The sequence below is a fragment of the Pristiophorus japonicus genome, chromosome 15 (assembly GCF_044704955.1).
Source record: "Pristiophorus japonicus isolate sPriJap1 chromosome 15, sPriJap1.hap1, whole genome shotgun sequence".
NCBI classification, from domain to species: Eukaryota; Metazoa; Chordata; class Chondrichthyes; family Pristiophoridae; genus Pristiophorus; species Pristiophorus japonicus.
The window spans coordinates 125,600,302-125,620,032 of NC_091991.1; the positions used below are offsets into that span (position 1 = coordinate 125,600,302).

A 19,731-nucleotide genomic window follows, 5' to 3' on the forward strand; every position below is an offset into this window, starting at 1 on the left:
ATCGCTATTGCCTAAATGTTCCCCTATGCTTACTTCTTTTATCTGCTCTGGTTAATTTCCTATTACTGAATCCAGCAGTGATTCCTCTCTTGCTGTGCTTCTTACATACTGGGTAAGAAAGGAGTTCTGAACACAATGTAAAAACTCCAATCCTTTTCTCTTTTCCCCAGCTCTGTTTGCCTGTTTATTTGGGGTTAATTGAAATCTCCCATGATTATTATTATACTATGACCTTACTCATTTCATAGATGTGCCTATATATTTCTTCCTCCACTTCCCTTCCATTATTAGATGGTCTTTAGAGTACCTCTATTAACATGATCGATCCCTTCTTATCATTTGCTTCAATCTACATGGATTCTATTTCTATCTTAATGTTAGTTATGTCCCCTTTTTCTACTGCCATTATGTTGTCTTTAATGAGTACAGTTATCCCACCCCCTTTGTCCTTCCTTTTCTAAATATGCTATATCCTGCAGTTTGGAGCGCGAGGCTGGAGCTGTGGTCAAATCAAAAAAATCTAGCCACCGCAGCAGCAGAATCAACAACGCAGAGGTCGGAAGCGGGGAGGAGCGGAGGTCGGGAGCGGGGAGGAGCGGAGGTCAGAAGCGGCGAGGAGCGGAGGTCAGGACCAGTGAGGCCCAGAGATCGGGACCAGCGAGGTGAGGACGGACAAGGCACGGAGGAGTGGAGAGGTCAGAGCCCAGAGGTGGAGCAGCGTGGACAGGACCAAGGGAGGGCACAGCACGGGCCAATAGCAAGGCTGAGGCTCACATTGTGTACTATGAATTCCACATAGAGAGCGGTCCTATGGGAAGGAGGGAGGAAGGGGGACAGTAGGAATACGTTTGAGTTTATGTGTATTTATTGGCACATGCAGCGGAGCCTGGTCTTCAGTCATCTTGGACCCCCTTGCCACTGGACCAAGACCTTTCTCCATCAAACCCATGTGGTGGCTGGTGTGCAACGGCCACCCCATGTTAAAAGAATTCACGCACAGGCATCTTCCACCATTTAAAATGATTTCATCAGTCAGTTGAGTACTAATTTATAGTGTGGAAGCAAGTTGTCCTCGATCCAGAGGGACTGCCTATGATGATGATGATGATATCCTGCAATATTTAACTGCCAGTCCTGTTCTTTATTAAGCCATGTTTCAGTTATCCCTATGACATCTGGCTCCTCGCTACAAATTATTGACTCTATCCACTGATATCCTATAACTATATGTGTTCCCTGACCATTTATAATACCCTTATTCTTTACCTTGGTCTGACCTTTGCTCTCATCTCCTATTTCTTTTATCTTCAGGTTTTGTTATTTCCCTAAATCCCCCCTCCCACCCCACCTTACTAGCTTAACGTCCTATCTACAGCCCTATTTATCTTTTCCGCTAGGACACTGCTAAATCCAATAATTATTATTCTTGGCTACAATGTGGAACAATGGAAGTGAAATAACAGAGGACTGTGGAGGAATGTGCAGAAGTCTGAGTATTTAAATAAGTACAGATGACAATTGTATTAATTTCACAAGTGTACTTTACACCAAAATCATTGTAAAATCATATTTTTTACAGACTTGGTCTGACCTTTACTCTCATCTCCTATTTCTATTTTCTGCAACATGTAATGAAACCAAACTTGAGGGGGTCACTGCAGGAAGCTTCAGTTGAAAAAACTAGCCTTGAACTGTGTTGTGGTTTTCCACCATTTGACTGTTACATATGCTATGGGTTTTGCTTTGTGTGTTCTGTGGTATCTCTCAGTTCTTCCATTAGTAACTTCTGTTATATTAATTGATCTAGTCTGTCAGCCGTGGCTCAGTTAGTAGCACCCTCATCTGAGTCAGAAGGTTGTGGGTTCAAGTCCCACTCCAGGGACTTGAGCACAAAAATCCAAGCTGACACTCCAGTGCAGTGCTAAGGGAGTGCTGCACTGCCGGTGGTGCCATCTTTTGGATGAGACGTTAAACTGAGACCCCGTCTGCCCTCTCAGGTGGACATAAAAGATCCCATGGCACTATTTTGAAAACGAGCAGGGGATTTATCCCTAGTAGCCTGGCCAATATTCAACCCTCAATCAACACCAATTAAAAAACAGATTATCCGGTCATTATCACATTGCTGTTTGTCGGAGCTTGCTGTGCGCAAATTGGCTGTCGTGTTTCCTACATGACAACAGTGACTACACTTCAAAAAGTACTTCATTGGCTGTAAAGCGCTTTGGGACGTCCGGGGGTCGTGAAAGCCGCTATATAAATGCCAGTCTTTATTTTTGTTTTTAAGCCATTCAATGCATTGTGATTCAAGGGAAACTCAAATGATAGTGAGCTGCAGGATGGAGACAGGAAGAACTGCAAATGTTGAAAATCCTTGATCAGAAAGGCGAAGTGTAAACACCCACAACATCAGAACCTGCCTTTCTCGTTATCGATGCTGACTTGTCCAGTGTATTTCCAGCAGTTTTACTCTACAATGTGCAGGCGTTGCTTAGTGCACCTGGAAAAGTGTTCAGGCACAGCGGGCGCAGTTGCATTGAGCGGTCCGCAGTGTATTACTTTAAGGTCATCGGATCCCATTGCTCATTGCCCAATTACAATGAAAACAATTGGAAAGTACTTCAGTCCATTTGGAAAATACAGCGAACCAGGTCTGCAAACCTCATCTTTGTAAACGACTGCCTTTATTTCCGATTCCCCTGTAACAGAAGCTGGGGGAGAGATTACACCATCAATCATGTAAACGGTACAGTTGCCAAATATAAAGCCAGCGCCCACGCCAGCACGGTTCATTTTGCGGGGTTGTCGCCAGCATTTACTGAGAGGAATCTAGCGAGCTGTCCGTCGGGTTAAGGATGGCTTTCGGCAAGAAGTCGAATTGGATTTTCATAATGTGGCTTTGCTGCAACCTGCGCGTCTGCTGCTCGCAAGAGGCTCAAAGTGTGAAGCAGAAGAAGCCGTTTTTCGAGCGGTTTCGGCGGCTGGAGGAGCAGGTGGGTCCGAGCGATGTCCAATGGGGCAATGGAGCAGTTTTTGCACAGAGTTGCTCTTTGGGAGGGGGGCAGAATGGCTCAGGTGGCTGTGCGGAGCGACAGGGTAAATGCACTCACTCAGATTCCCCTCCGGCCAATATTCTGGGCCTATTTGCGGATCAGAGCAAGTCGCTGCAGTCAGTGGGAATAAGTCAAACCCCATTGACTGTCTTAGAGCCGTGGCGTTACCGGATTTCAGCCACATTGAGATCAATGAGTCCACGAGGTCTTTTTTATAAGCTTCACTATTTGTTTAGTATAGCGTTTAATGAAACATTTTGTTTTAATGTGTATCTCTCCAATTTTATTACCACAGTTTCGTCAATTTAAAGAGCTTAGCTTGACACGATTGCACATCATTTCCCAGAACTTCAATATTTCTTCCAATGTTGACGCCCGCCTGCAGTTGCTCACACAACAGTACCGCAATATCACTGCCACCGTACACGGATTCCACACGGCCACCGAAAATGACATCCGGAGCCTGAAATCGTGGATGAAAAAACTGCAGAAGAAAACCAAGAAAATTGACCTGAAAATGTCGACCCTGGAGTTACTCCTTAACGAGCGAAGCAAGCAACGGTTAAAAGACAAGAAAGCGCAGAGCGCCACCGTGTCCAACCTGACGGCAGAAGTGAAAGATCAGAGGAATCAAATGCATTCCCTGGCCCTGGGCAAGAACAAGCTGCAAAAGGAAATGGAGAGCCTTCAGGACGAGATTAAAGGCCAACGCGTTAAAATAGCCCGGTTTGAGGAGCGGATGAAAAGTGCCCTGCAGAACGACGCGCTCTCGGCGAAGCCCAGCCCAGCACAGGCGGTGGCAGCGCCAGCGCCGCTAGTGCACCCGGCAAATTCCTTCAACCAGGCGCTGCGGGCCAAGCAGCCTCTCTCTCGCAAACAAGGCTCAGGTAGGTCAGATTCCCAGCAGCGCCGACACGGGTGCAAAGCGAATAAGGCTATTGAAGATTTATACGGCATCAAGTTGAATTAAGCAAATATCAACCTCCCTGAATTAAAACGGCAGCCTCCCCGTTCCTCATCATTCCTGATCATTTCTTAAAATGTAATTGTGTTGATGTATGAGTTTAAATTAAAGCCCTCACACACCCAAAGTGTTAAACAATTCTATCCCCGTTAGAGCGAAGTGGATTTGCATTGCGCTGGAACACGTTATAATATTTAAATTAGGATTTCAAAGACTGCAAGGGAATGTGACACAAAATCAGGATTCTTTTTAAACACCAATATAATTCTGATTTACATATGCAGCGGTCAAAGCGATATTTGCGGGAACTATGTACATAACATAGCAGCACTGTACTTTGGGTATTCCGGGATATTCTATTTCTGCCGCATTGCAATGGCTGAATTAACGCTTTAGTGCTGACTCTTCAGTCCTCTCCTCCATCCCAACAATGTGCTCCAACTCCTACCCCAGAATAGCAGTCCTCTTAGAAACTGGAGCCTGCAGAAGGACGAAAGGTCAGAAGTTCAGAGCATGTTGCTGTTGAATTACACCCATGGGGTATCTTGGTTAACTTTCTATAAATGCAGATTGTATATTAATATCGTTGAACCATTTATGATCGATAGGCACAGAAGTAGGAGAGGAAGTTCAGCATGGATAAGTGTAAAGTCACGAAATTAGGTAGAAAAAGACAGAACGTAGTTTACTTATTAAATGAATAGGAGAGACATCTGGGGATTTTGGTGTATGTGTTTTTAAAACCATAAGTTCAGTTTTCACAGGTGGTGAAAAAAGCAAATAAAATGTCAGACTATATACCCAAGGGCGTGACTTGTAAGTCCGAGGCAATGGTGATCTTGATGATGATATATCTGGAGGTGCTGTGTTCAGTTTTGCCCTCTGTTATAGGAAAGATTATAGAATTATTGCAGTGAGTCTAAACAAGGGCGACTGTGCTAATTCCTCAACATAGAGGGCTGAGTTCTGAGAAAAGATTATCGACACTGGAACTTTACTCCCTAGAGAAGAGAAGGACGAGGAGGGACTTAATAGAGATCATCAAGATTTTAACAAACTTTGTAGAATTTGGATTCGGATAAAGTCACAGGATTTGAGGACGAGGGGACGATTTAAAGAAAAGGGCATCAAAAGATTATAGGAAATGAATGCAACAATTTTTTTTAGCAAGATGGTGATAGAATTTTCAAACAAAATACCAGCGGATAGTAGAAAAGAAAACATTGACAGGCTTGAAAAAAAGAAATTACATAGAAATTACATCTCGGAAACAGGCTACTTGGCCCAGCCAATAGCATGATGTTTCTCCTCCACATGAGTAGTAGTCCTAATCTTATGTACCTGCTCTATTCCCATGTCCCTTTTATTTATTTTTCCTTCAACCACCTATCAAAACTCATCTTCATTGTTGACATGGTCTCTGCTTCAATCATTAATTCCAGTAGTGTATTCCACAGCCATACAGATCTCTGTGTAAAAATGTTTCTCATGCTCTCTGTCTTAAATCTCTTACATTTATTGTATCTATGTCCCCTTGTACTAGACTACTCAACATAGAGGGCTGAGTTCTGAGAAAAGATTATCGACACTGGGACTTTACTCCCTAGAGAAGAGAAGGATGAGGAGGGACTTAATAGGGACTGGAGACAATCTGTTTCCATCTACTGTCCCATCCTTTATAACTTTTAACACTTCTATCAAACTATTCCTTAATCTCCACTGCTCTTACAAAACCAGTCCCAATTTGTCAAATCTTCCTTCGTATTTGTATTTCCTCTTACTAGGCAGCATCTTATTGAATCTGCATTGGACCCCCTCCATTTACTCAACATCCTTCCTAGAGTGCGTTGCCCAAAAGCTACACCTAGTACTCTAACTATGTCTTCCTGAGGTTTTGTATAGATTCACCACTACATCTACATGTTTATAGCCTACACCACTTGTTGTTAAACAGTTTCCATTAGCTATTTTTATGACCTTATCCTCTTGAACCTCCATGCCCAAATCCCTCTGATATTCCACATCACCCAGCTTTCCCCCATTTTAAGTTTAATTACTACTTTTATTTTTATTTAACCAAAATGTACTACCTCACATGTACTGATATTGAATTCCATCTGTCACTTTTCTGCCCATTCCACCATCTTAACCCAGGCAGTTAAAATGGAGTGGGGGACTTACCCACTCTTTTCCCGACTGATATTGTCAACTGCAATTTTAAATTGCAGACGACAAGGACACCCGCTCAATCCAGCGGGGTTCTCTTTAAATATGTACCACAAGCTCTGATGATGTTATCAGGGTCCGAATTTGGTATTTTGACTTGCAGCTTGAATGGAAGAGCAGTAATGGCTCCCTCCGCCAGGCCAATCCTGCTGGGTACAGCAGCCAAGGCTAGAAGTGGTCGAACAAGGTCATTTTTCAACACTTTTAAAAGGAGTTTCCTCGTGGGTCAGGAGGAGCAGAAGTGGATCTCTGGGGTCCACAAGGAAACCTTGGGCATCCCCTGCCCCGGCTTTCCACACCTCCCTCGCCTGCTGGAGCACTTGCCTCATGTTGAGTAGCATTCCCATGGATCCCTGGAGGTTAATAGCCAGGCAGCTGTTTCCTGCCAAATTCCTGGACACTTTGATTAGGTAGTTGAGAAGCAACATGATAATGGAGCCCACAGGTCAAAATTGTCCGAGCTTCATTGCTACCATTCTTGGGCAGGATGGCCGCTTGCTTTGCCATGTTCCGGCCCAGGAGTTAAAATCAAGCTGACATTATCAATATTTGCTTATACTTGCATATATGTTTCCTGAGATTTTCTTTTTGTATTTGTCGAAGTGAGAGAAGTCACTCTTGAGGAATGGAACTTTTCTACTTTGGTTAGCCAGTGTCCACAATGATGCAGAGTAAAACTCCTTTCATTCCGTCACAAACAAAAGGAAAACATTTCCTTTGCATGCTAGGTATAGTAAAGTTGTGAACTCTGTGAACTTTATAAAGAACAGATTTCACTACACAGTGCAATGTGTTGTTCGTTATGGCCGGCAATAGTGGGATGAAGGAGAGGGAGGTGGTTGAGTCCGAGTCAGATGAATGGAGGGCTTGGGAGAGACTTATGCGTCTGGAGGAGATGGCAGAGCAAGAGTGGGAGATGCCATCATAGGAATTAAAGATCAGGAGGAGGTGTGTAGGTCAGCAAGGACAGCGTGATGGGCGAACTGGACAGGATCTGGGCAGCATATGAAGGCATAGATGAGGGTGTGGCCAGGGTTGGGGTGGAGGTGGGCTATGTTACAGAGGTGGAAGTAGGCAGTGTTGGTGATGGAGAAGAACAGGACTCTGAAACTCAGCTCAGGGTTGAACAACATGTTAAGATTGTGAAAAGTCTCGCTCATTGTGAATCAGTGATCGAGGAGGGGGATGGAGTCGGTGATGAATGAGAGAAGTTTGTGGCCGGTTGCCGAAGGCTATGACCTCGGTCTTTACCATGTTGGCCTGGAGGAAGTTGCAACGTCTGAGACTGAATGACGGACAAGCAGTCTGACGGTACAGAGACAGTGGAGGGGTTGAGAGAGTGGTGAAGGGGAAGAGCTGGATGTCTTTGTCATGCATGAGGGAGCTGAGCCAATGCATGCCAGTGACATCCAACTCCACCTTCACTGATGCATTCAAGGCGAAGCTAGATAAGCACATGAAAGAGAAATAAATAGAAGGATATGTTGATAGGGTGAGATGAAGACGGGTGGGAGGAGGCTCATGTAGAGCATAAACATTGGCACGGAGTAGTTGGGTCGAATAGCCTGTTTCTGTGCTGAACATACTATGTAATACTATGTAATACTATGTTCTATCATAGCCTCAATACCATAAAACAGTAATTACTGCACCAATGGGAATTTTCTACACCAACCTCAGAGTTTGTCTGTTAATTATTATTTATGCTGTTTGCCATACATGCTAGACACTGATTTGAGCCGCCCCAAGTTAGTTGTATATAGAAGCCAACAGAGGGAGGATAATTTCATTTAATCCCTCTGGATTCATACCTACGCCCATAAGTGAAGGGATAGTGCACTTAACTCTATTCTTTTCTTCCATTTACTACCTCTAATCATAATTGTATAAATGAATGCGGTGCAAAGCAGGCCAAACAAATTAATTTTGAATTAACAAATAAATCTATATATAGGGTAGTATCCTTACAATTAATTCATCATAATCTTTTGAAGATGTAGTCAGTTGGACTTAATGGGCATTTAATAAACTTACTTTTCTATGCTTTTAGTGTTCTGCAGTTCCACTACTTTGTTCTAACATTAACAAATATGCCCAGAAGAGTAGAAATTTGAGTATGCATCCCAAGCATATGTGTCAGAGCTCCTTTGTTGCTGCCTTCTATGAGATCCACATTGCAAGTACAATATGACTATTATGGACACCAGTCCAAGACTAGTAGTTCCAGTATAATTTAGATCTAGAACTGTAAATTGATCATGAGAATCCAACTTCATCTGTAGAAGAAAGACTTAATTTGTAATTTCTACAAAACAGTTTGGTAAAGTCATTACGCATGAAAGTAGTGACAAGCCACCACAAAAATATAGGATTCTAATGCTGTATAAATGGAATGACTCAGACGGCACAAAGTACAACAATGCATACTAAGAACTCGTGTTGTATAACTTGATTTCCACAATCTATATACATATCTGGAGATGATACCTGAGAGGAGTAGATATCAAAACTTGCATTTATATAGCGCCTTTAACGTAGTAAAATATCCCAAAATAGCTAATGGGGAATTAGCTCAAATGGTAGAGCGCTTGCTTAGCATGTGAGAGGTAGCAGGATCAATGCCTGCATTCTCCACTCTGCTTTTCTATGTTTCTATTACTACTAGGGGGATCAAGGGGTATGGCGAGAAAGCAGGAATGGGGTACTGAAGTTGCATGTTCAGCCATGAACTCATTGAATGGCAGTGCAGGCTAGAAGGGCCGAATGGCCTACTCCTGCACCTATTTTCTATGTTTCTATGTTTTCTATGTTTCAATGATTCTAAGATGCTTTATAAAAATAAACTTATCATAAACCTACTGTTTTACATTTCTGAGAATGCAGATATATTGACATTTTAACAGTCATGCGAGGCAGTTTTGGGTGTGCATTGATGCCCCAATTGCACCATATCTTGGTGTCAGAGCCTGCCAGGAGGTTAATTTACACTGATGTCAATTTGTATACCTTCAGCCTGATTCAAAGCTGCCCAGACAATCCATTGGATCACCTGGTAACTTTTAAAGCTTTGTATGACCTTTATTTTGTATTACAAGAGTTTGGATACTCCCACCCATACTTTCCTAACATTACAAATTAGCCATTGGTAAGCAGAGCTCTATACATGTAACAAGCATGCATGCACGCACAGTTCCTTTTGTCACTGCCTCCTGACAATCTTGAAAGATGCGAAGATAGTACTATAATTTGGATCGACTGACCATATACTGCATTCCACAAGATACTGGTCTGAGCCTGGTAGCTACAGTACAATTGTAGCCTCAGTTGATTGAAGAATTTTTGGTGAAGTCAGAGTATTTTACACTGAGCATCTTGTTGCCAATTGTTGTGCAACAGAAAGATTTTACAATAGTATCAATAGATATGCACTGAAATAGACAATTGAAACAAACTCTCATACATAATGAATACAGTTTACAAAGAAAACTGTTAATTGTCAAAAAGCAAACAATAATAACCCTCTTTAACATTAGATTGCTGTAAAAAAATCATTTTACACAGGATGATGAATAGATATAGATGAGTTAGATTTAATGGATCTTTATTTCTAAGAATGAATACAATAATGAGAATATGAATGGTTTTATCTATATTAATGTGGATGATCTTTACTTATACAGTTCTTTCTGGCAATTAAGTGTCTCTGAAATTGCTTAAGAAATTAAGATCGTACATGCTAGCTATTTGTAGATGTATTGAGTTGATTTATCATATAATCATAAAAGCAGAAATTACAGCACAGACAGAGACCATTTTGGTTTCTGGCTATGACATCTCAACTGGAGCTATCGCGTTTCCCTATCATTTTGCCGTATACTTTTATGTTCTTTTTCAAATACTTATCCAATTGTTTTTAAAATGATGCTATTTTCTCTGTCTCAATAGCCATGTGGTAGAGCATGCCAGGTTATAATTTTTTTTAAATTATTCGTTCTTGGGATGTGGGTGTCGCTGGCAAGACCAGTGTTTATTGCCCATCCCTCACTGCCCTTGGGAAGGTGGTGGTAACCCTCTGTGTGAAAGCATTTCTCCTAACTTTCCCCTTTGTTCTTCTGGTGATTATTCCAGGTCTATGGACCTTGTTACTGATTCACCAACCAGAGGAAACAATCTTTCACTATCTACCATTCAAAACTTTTCATAATTTTGAAACATCTATTAACCTATACCCCTTAACCTTCTCTATTGGGTAGAATGCACTCATCATACTAATTAGGGAAAGAGTCCTTGATGTGTTTTAAAAGACCCTTCCCATTTTGACCACAAAATGTTGTCTTATCCCAGTCAACCTTAGGATAGTTAAAGTCTCCCATTCTTACAACTCTGTTATTACTGCAACCTCCAATTTGCCTATGTGCCTTATTCTCAATTTCTTTTCCTCAATTTGGTGCTCTATAGTGTACTCCCAATATGGTAACACATCACTTATTATTTATTAACTCACTTTCTGAGCACCAACCAGCACCAATAAAATCTTTCCTTTCTATGATTATGATTGTGTCCTTAATTAATAAAGCCACTCTTTTTCCTTCTCTATCTCTTGACCCATTTATGGAGAGTTCCTGTATTGGTGGTTAAGTTAAGGAATTGAAGGTTTTCAAAACTCAGTGTCTGCCATGTGTACCATCTACAAGATGCACTGCAGCAACTTGCCAAGGCTTCTTCGATAGCACCTCCCGCACCCATGACCTCTACCACCTAGAAGGACTTGGGCAGCAAGCGCATGGGAAAACCACCACCTCCAAGGTCCCCTCCAAGTCACACCCCATCCTGACTTGGAAATATATCACCGTTCCTTCATTGTCACTGGGTGAAAATCCTGGAACTCCCTACCTCACAGCATTATGAGAGTACCTTCACCGCACGGACTGCAGCGGTTCAAGAAGGTGGCTCACCACCACCTTCTCAAGGTCAATTCGGGATGGGCAATGAATGCTGGCCTTGCCAGTGATGCCCACATCCCTGAATGAATAAAATTATTTCTACATCTTATTTCATCGGAGGAAGGATTTAGTTTAACTTTCTGTATCGCCTGGGAAATCCTACAATCTCAAAATATGCATTCATTATAGGTTATGTAAATACTTCGACTGCATCATAATGGTTGATAACGTTTTGTATCATGTACAACAAACTGACATACAAAGTTAATATTTTGTGCAAAAGTAACACACAAAAGTGATCTGAAAGTAGGGATCAATTATTATTTATTGCTTAGATGTACAAACACATTATTTTTAGTTTGTAATACATTGTATTTCTTGTAATACATTTGTTTTTCTTGTTGCAGTCTGCAATGTGAAATCAATGATGCACTTTCCCAATTCTTCCACTGAGAACTATGCATCCTTTGGCAAAGGCTTTTCAACTGGGCTATATGAAATGACCATCTGCTCTTGGCTCAGTACCAAGTCAAACTATTTGGGAACTATATTGTCCTATGCAACAGAGGATAATGACAACAAATTGGTACTGCATGGCAGAAATACAAGCAAACAAACCACCATACATTTTGTAATTGGAGATCCAGCATTCAGGGAACTTCCAGTGGTACCACTCTTAGATGGCCACTGGCATCACGTTTGCATCATCTGGTCTTCCTTTGAGGGTAAGTACTGGTACTATATAGACAGACGTTTGGCAGCAGCTGGTTCCAAATTCCAAAAAGGCTATGAGATTCCAGCTGGTGGAATACTTATAATAGGTCAGGAACAGGATAATATGGGAGGAGGTTTTGATGCCACTGAGTCCTTTGTGGGGAATTTGGCTGGATTCACAATTTGGAACCGTGCTTTGTCTCCTGGAGAAATCTCCGGCATCACCACAGGAAAGGCATTACCTGGAGGCAGAGTTTTAACTTTCAGTGATATTTCCACTCTTAATGGTGCTATTCAACATCGTAATTGTACATGCCTAGAACACTGTTAGTAAAATAACACATTGGATAGGGACTCATTAAACTGCATTGCAATACGGCTATTCTGGTAATTTTCTTTGGCAATTGCTGCATTTTTTATATAGCAATTCAGAAATGTCATATTCACGTCTCAGCAATCGGCTTTAAAACTTGATCACTTTCGTACTTTCAGAAATCAACCAGTAATATTTGGCTAAACTCCCTGATTATAGCAGGACTGTAAGCAAACAATGTAAAGAAAATCTTTGGGTCGAGTTGAAGACATCCATCGAAATAAAGTCAATGTATTTGCAATAACCTTTATAGATGTAATATAGAAATATTTATAAGACCAAGTACAAGGATACTGCAATTTTAAAGACGCAAATAGTCTTGCAGAATCAATTTTTTGTATTACACATCTAATTTATAAACTCAAGTTGTGTCATACTAATTTGAATATTGATAATTAAATTTAGCTGTGTGTTTTAGGGCTTTCTTATTATGATTTATCGTTTCCTTTGAATTGATTCTTTACTGAAATGATGTATTAATCTTGTTTGTCCCTTCTATTTTTGTAAAATGTTTTACTCATAAAGCGATTTGATATCAAACAACTGCTACCTGTGTCAAATTTTCTTATTACTGGGAGCATTCCGATCAAGTTACAATGTTCGATATTGGGTTACACTCAAGGCAGCTAAGTCGAAAACTCCAAGGGTTATAGTTCACAAGCCATTGAAGGATCATGACCATTGTCCTGATGCCAATGCAAAAGCAAATAATGTGTTATGATGCATAACTACAACAATTAAATATAAAATTAGATGTAAGATCCTTATCTTGCACAAGATCTTGGTTGGGCCACATCTATAATAACAACGTGGGGAATATCAAGGCCCTGGAAAAGGTTGAGAGGAGGGCCGTATGATTGATTCCTCGTTTAGAAAGAAAAAAGATAGACTTGCATTAATATAGCACCTTTCACGATCCCCGGATATCCCAAAGTGCTTTAAGCCAATGAGTGTGAAAGGAATGGCTTGGACATTGTAGGGATGCTTTATGGTGTTGGTGTGGGGTGGTGCCAACTTGATGCAGCCAGGATGTACAGTGTCAAGTAAAGTAAATTTGACCTTGTTGAGGCCACCCATGGCCTCCCGGGCAGTAATGTGCTCAGGTGCTGATGCATCTTCATAGGCGGTCCCTCGAATGAGGATACCTTGCTTCCACATGAGTTCACAGATGTTTCAATGAAGGACCCAATGTTCCAGTCGTGAACTCCAGGGGTGGAAGATGCCTGTGCGTGGATTTTTTTAACATGTGGTGACCATTGCACATCAGTCACCACACAGGCTTGACAGAGCTTGGCCTTTATCCAGTGGCAAGGGTTAACCAGAATGACGGGAGACCTGCTCTGCTGCACAGACCTAGTGCGCACACATATCGCAATGTGAGCTGGCCAGTGCTGCCCCTGAGCCCTCAGCTCTTCTGGGCTTTGTACCCTCATTTGCCGCACCTCCGCCACAATCTCTCGCCACTCCTCCGTCACAAAAACAATGCCGCACCTCCGCCACGATCTCTCACTTCTCCTCCGCCACAATCTCTCGCCGCTCCTCCACCACAAAACATTCGCCACACCTCCGCCACGATCTCTCATCGCACCTCCGTACCAAACATTCGTTGAACCTTCGTCACGATCACTCGCCGAATCTCTGCCACGATCTCTCATCGTTCATTTGCCCTGACTTTCCCGCTCCTCCGCTGTACCTGGGCCCTGCCGATGTTCCTGCCCACGCTCCAAACGGTGACCTGGTGCTGATGTACTCTGTCCTGTGCAGCATCAGGTGATTGCGGAGGAGGTTGGTATTGGTGCTGCTGGTGTGCCTGGTGCTGCTGGTGTTGGGGCTGATTGTGGTCGGATTGTGAGGACTAAGGTGAGACAGTTATAAAGGGCACCCCATGCTGATGGAATCAATGGCAGATAAAGTAGAGATGACCAAAGCATTCTGTCAATGGTGAGAGAGTTCTTCCAATGAGGTGAGGGTGGATGGAGAGTGGAAAGTGGAAAGCCTGCAGAATGTGTGCTAGAAATGGACTGAGAACCAGCTTATGGCTGAGGAAATTGAAGATCTGTCTGGTGGGAGCTTTTACTGTACATGTGAAACTGTCAAGGAATCAGCTGGAGCAATGGCCACTGAACTCAGGTTGACAGCCATGGTTCCAGAACAGCATTGTTCCCGTGGCCGTGAAGTTAGTGAAAAGGTAAGTTAAAAAAGCTGTTAAGCATCTGTCAACTAGATGCGAATGAGATTAATTGGGTCCCCCACCGCTACCTGTCAGGTCTGCTCAGCGCTGACAGACCCGAAATTGGGAAAGGCGCATTGCGGTGGGTTGACAGTGGGGTCTGCATCTTAGCTCCATCTACCCACCTTGGTTCTGGAACCCTTAATACCCTTGACTAACAAAAATCTATCAATCCTAATTTTAACATTTTCAATTTCATTATTAATTAAATTACATTTCAACAGCTTTTGGGGGAGTGAGTTATAGATTTTCACCAGCCTTTTTGTGAAGAAGTGCTTCCTGACATCACCCCTGCACAGCCTAGCTCTAATTTTAACATTATGCCCCCTTGTTCTGGAAATCCCTACCTCAGGAAATAGTTTCTCTCTACCCTATCAACTCCTTCAATCATCTTAAACACCTTAATTAAATTACTCCTTAATCTTCCATACTCAAGGGAATACAAACTTAGTCTTTACAACCTTGGTGAAGGCCCCCGCCCGCCCAAGTGCTGCCCAAAGTTCCGCCGATGGCCACCGAGGTACCTGACGGTATTTTGGATGGGGTTTTCATCAAAAAGGTCCTGCAAAGGGCCGCGGGCGGCAAATGAGGGACTTACGCTGTCAATCTGGGCAGCAGCCGGCGGGAGCTCCCAATCTCGGCGGCAAAGGCACTTGCCGCCCAAGTGTCACCGAGGATGGAGTCAGGCCCACAGAGGGTCATGAAAAAAAAATCGGAACACCTTCAGGGGACCCCATACAATTAAGTCCCTGTAAAGAAAAAAAGAAAAAAATGTTTACTCACCTTTTTTTTCAGCTCTCCATACCTACCGTCGGGGACAGACCAACCTCCTCACAGCAGTCCACCCCCATTCTGGCGCCGACTCCCACCCACACCAATTTGGCATCTCGGTGGGTAGGAGTCCATTTACACCACTCAGCCAGCGGAAGGTTCCCGGCAGCTCTCCCCTCCCGCCTGCTCCAGATCAGATTGAAACTGGCACTGGGTGGAACCCGAGGAGGAATGTGGATGGCAGTGGGCGGCAGTGAGTGCATCAATTGCGGGCCCATGCTTCCTGAGATACGGTGCCCAGAACTGAATGCAGTATTCCAGATGGGGTCTAACCTGAGCTTTATTTAACTGTAACATTGTTGGAACATGGGACATGTTCAAACATGGAGAAGGAAGATACAGAGAGGTTGATGGGGCACAGTAGGGTCATTGACGTCGGATTGAAGAAACTGCATCCATCAAGAACTTAATCGCGAATGAGTTCCAGGACAGGAAGTAGATTACTTCCACCATTGGCAACCCATGGCGACAGATATGCTGCAGGGCACAGGATAAATAACCTCTACGTGTGTGAGTAATGCTTAATTAATTAGAGGAGTAGAACAGATTCGAAAGCGTATGGTGTTTTGACTAACAGTGGAGGAGCCATTGTACTAACCATACAAACCTCAATCCTTAATAAGCATCATGGAAAAGGGGGATTGGTGAAAGAAAAAATAGAGGAGATCACCTCCAGCTAGGGGACAAATCCAGATGGGAAAGAGGCCAGATAATGGATAAAAATAATAATGAAATACCCTCATGCAGGCAGAAGATTATAAAGGCAGACAGTTGTTACACTGTGCAAAGTGGATGATCTCACATTTCCCCACAGAACTCCATCTGTCACAATTTTGCCCACTCATTAATCTATCAATGTCCTTTTGCAACTTTCTGCTCCCAGCTACACTATTGTGCCACCTAATTTAGCGTCATCAGCAAACTTAGATATATGGCTCTCTATTCCTTCATCCAAGTTATTTATAAATATAGTGAAAGGCTTTGGCCCCAGTACAGATCCCTGGGGAACACCACTTTTCACATCCTGCCAATTGGAGTACATACCCATTATACGTACTCTCTGTCTTCTACCTCCTAGTCAGAAAGGTGAGAGAGAAACCAGGAAATTAAAGACTTGTTAGTCTAACATCTGTTATGGGGAAGTTATTGGAATCTATAATTAATGACAGAGTGACTGAGCACTTAGAGAAATTTGAGCTGATTAGAAAGAGCCAACATGGATTTGTAAAGGGTAGGTCATGTCTAACGAATCTAATTGATTTTTTTGAGGAAGTAACTAAAGTAGTAGAGAGGGAATGTCTGAAGATGTAGTTTATAAGGACTTCCAGAAAGCATTCAATAAGGTTCCACAAAAGAGATTGTTAGCTAAAATAAAAGCTCATGGAATTGAAGACAAATTCATGACCTGGTTAGAAGATGAGTTAAGCAGTAGAAGACAGAGTAGAGATAATGGGTATGTACTCGGATTGGAAGGATGTGACTAATGGATCTGTGCTGGCATCTCAACTATTCACTACATTTATTAATGAATTAGATAACACAATAGAGAGCCATATATCAAGTTTGCTGATGACACAAAGATTAGTGCATATTAAGTAGTGCAGATGGCAGCATAAAATTACAAAGAGACATTGATAGATTAAGTGAGTGGACAAAACTGTGGTAGATGGATTTCAATGCAGGTAAGTGTGAGGTCGTCCATTTTGGACCAAAAATGGATAGATCTAAGTATTTTTTTAAATGTCAAAAAGCCAGGAACAGTGGCAGTCCAAAGAAATTTAGGCATCCATGTACACAGATCACTAAAATGTAGTGGTGAAGAACAAAAAAGAATTGAAAAGGCTAATATAATTAAGCCTTTATATCTCGAGGGCTAGAATATAAAGGGGAAGAGGTTCTGCGATAGCTATGCAAACCTCTGGTTAGACCACATCTGGAGTACTGTGTACAGTTCTGGATACCGCAACTTAGAAAGGATATATTGGCCTTGGAAGGATATATTGGCCATGCAGATTCACCAAAATGTTACCAAGGCTCCAAGGGTTAAATTATGAGCAGATATTATGCAAACTAGCCTTGTATTCCCTAGAATATAAAAGGTTAAGGGGTGGTTTGTTTGAGTTTTTTAGGATTGTGGAAGGAATTGATCGGGTAGATAGAGAGAAACTTTTTCTACTAGTAGAGAGTCTAGAACAAGGGGACTTAACCTTAAAATCAGAACCAGGCCATTCAGGAGAGAAGTTAGCAAACACTTATTCACACAAAGGGTGGTAGATGTGTGGAACTCTCTCCCACAAAAGCAGTAGATGCTAGTTCAATTAATAATTTTAAATCTGAGATTGATAGATTTTTGCTAGCTAAGGGTATTAAGGAATATGGAACCAAGGTGGTAAATGAAGTTAGGATAAAGATCAGCTATTATCTCACTGAATAGTGGAACATGCTCAAGGTGCTGAATGACCGCTCCTGTTCATATGTTCCAATTCCCCACCCATGGACATAGGTTGCCTCTAGTTCCATGCATTCTCATTTTTGTTAACTGTCTCTTATGTGGAACCTCTTTGAATGCCTTGTGGAAATCCATATAAGAACATAAGAAATAAGAGCTGGATTAGCCATGGCTGATCTTCAACCTCATTCCACCTTCCTGCACTATCTCCATATCCCTGAATTCCCTTAGTTCCAAAAGGATTATCGACTTCTGTTGTGGATATACTCAACGACTGAGCATCTTCTAAATGCAAACATTTCCCAGTCTCTCACCATTCAAAAAATATTCTGCTTTTTTGTTTTTCATACCAAACTGGATAACTTCACACTTCCCCACATTGTATTCCATTTGCCATGTTCTTGTCCACTCCGTCAACCTGTCCATACCTCTCTGCAGCCTCTTTGCATCCTGCTCACTTTCCCACCTAACTTTGTATCATCAACAAACTTGGATAGATTACACTCAACCTCTTCATTTAAGTCATTAATATAGATTGTAAATAGCTGAAGCCCAAGCACCGATCCTTGCGATACTCCACTAGTTACAGCCTGCTAACCCGAAAAAGTCCCGTTTATTCCTACTCTCTGTGTTCTATCCATTAACTAATTCTTAATCCATGCTAATATATTACCCCCAATCTCATGAGTCCTAATTTTGTGTAATGACCTTTTGTGTGGCACCTTATTGAATGCTTTTTTGAAAATCCAAATACACTACATCCACTGGTTCCCCCTTATCTATCATATTAGTTACATCTCCAAAAAACTCCAACAGATTTGTCAAACACAATTTCCCTTTCATAAAATCATGTTCACTCTGCCTAACCCTATTATGATTTTCCAAGTGCCCTGCTACCACGTCCCTAACAATAGATTCTAGCATTTTGCCTACTATTGATGTCAGGCTAACTGGCCTATAGTTTCCCATTTTTTTTTCTTCCTCCTTTCTTAAATAGCGGAGTTATGTTTGCTACCTTCCAATCCTTAGGGACTGTTCTAGAATCTAGGGAATTCTAGAAGATTAAGACCAATGCCAGCACTAACTCTGCAGCTACCTCTTTTAAAACCCTAGGATGCAGGTCATCAGGTCCAGCAGATTTGTCGCCACTTAGTCCCATTAATTTCTCCAGTACTATGCCTTTACTTATACTGATTTTTTTAAAGTTTCTCATTCTCTCTAGACGCTTGGTTCCTCATTATTTCCTGAATATTTTTTGTGTCTTCAACTATGAAGACAGATACAAAGTATTTATTTAATGTCTGCCATTTTCTTATTGCCCATTATAATTTCTCCTGTCTCTGCCTCTAATGGGCCCACGTTTACTTTCATGAATCTCTTCCTATTACATACCTATAGAAACATTTACAATCTGCTTTTATGACTCTTGCTAATTTACTCTCATATTCTTTTTTCTCTTTCCTTATCAATTTCTTGGTCCTCCTTTGCTGAATTATAAAATCCTCCCAATCATCAGGCTTACTACTCTTTTTGGGAACATTATAAGCCTCTTCCTTTGATCTAATATTATCTTTAACTTCTCTTGTTATCCACGGTTGGACCACTTTTCCTGTGGGGTTTTTGTGCCTTAAAGAAATGTATCTTTGTTGTAAATTATGTATTAATTCTTTAAATGTTAGCCGTTGCTTGTCTACTGTCATATCTTTTGATGTAGTTTCCCAATCTATCTCAGCTAACTCGCCGCTAATATCTAAGTAGTTTCCTTTGTTTAAGACCCTAGTTTTGACTTAACTAAATCACTTTCAAACTCAATATAAAATTCTATCATATTATGGTCACTCTTTCCTAAGGGTCCCTTTACTGCAAGGTTATTAATTAAACCAGTAGCATTGTGAGCAGACAGTGTTGACCACAGCTACCCACTTACACTTATCCACTTATCGAAAAC

The 19,731-nt window shown here is 41.8% G+C and overlaps 1 protein-coding gene across 1 annotated transcript; it reads left to right on the forward strand.

Moving 5' to 3' along the window:
- The first annotated feature begins 2,815 nt into the window (after positions 1–2,815).
- Positions 2,816–12,273, forward strand: ptx4 (pentraxin 4, long). The gene is made up of 3 exons (XM_070856710.1): positions 2,816–2,993; positions 3,349–3,940; positions 11,594–12,273. Exons 1-3 carry the CDS (start codon positions 2,856–2,858, stop codon positions 12,229–12,231), a joined length of 1,368 nt encoding a protein of 455 aa, XP_070712811.1. The 5' UTR covers positions 2,816–2,855; the 3' UTR covers positions 12,232–12,273.
- The last annotated feature ends 7,458 nt before the right edge of the window (positions 12,274–19,731 follow it).

What these genes read in the sequence shown, in the direction of transcription:
- ptx4 (XM_070856710.1), top strand. Translation starts at nt 2,856, where the DNA reads ATGGCTTTCGGCAAGAAGTCGAATTGGATTTTCATAATGTGGCTTTGC. An exon ending in TTCGGCGGCTGGAGGAGCAG is followed by an intron (nt 2,994 to 3,348) that starts GTGGGTCCGAGC and finishes TTATTACCACAG; the next exon opens with TTTCGTCAATTTAAAGAGCT. An exon ending in CTCTCGCAAACAAGGCTCAG is followed by an intron (nt 3,941 to 11,593) that starts GTAGGTCAGATT and finishes TTCTTGTTGCAG; the next exon opens with TCTGCAATGTGAAATCAATG.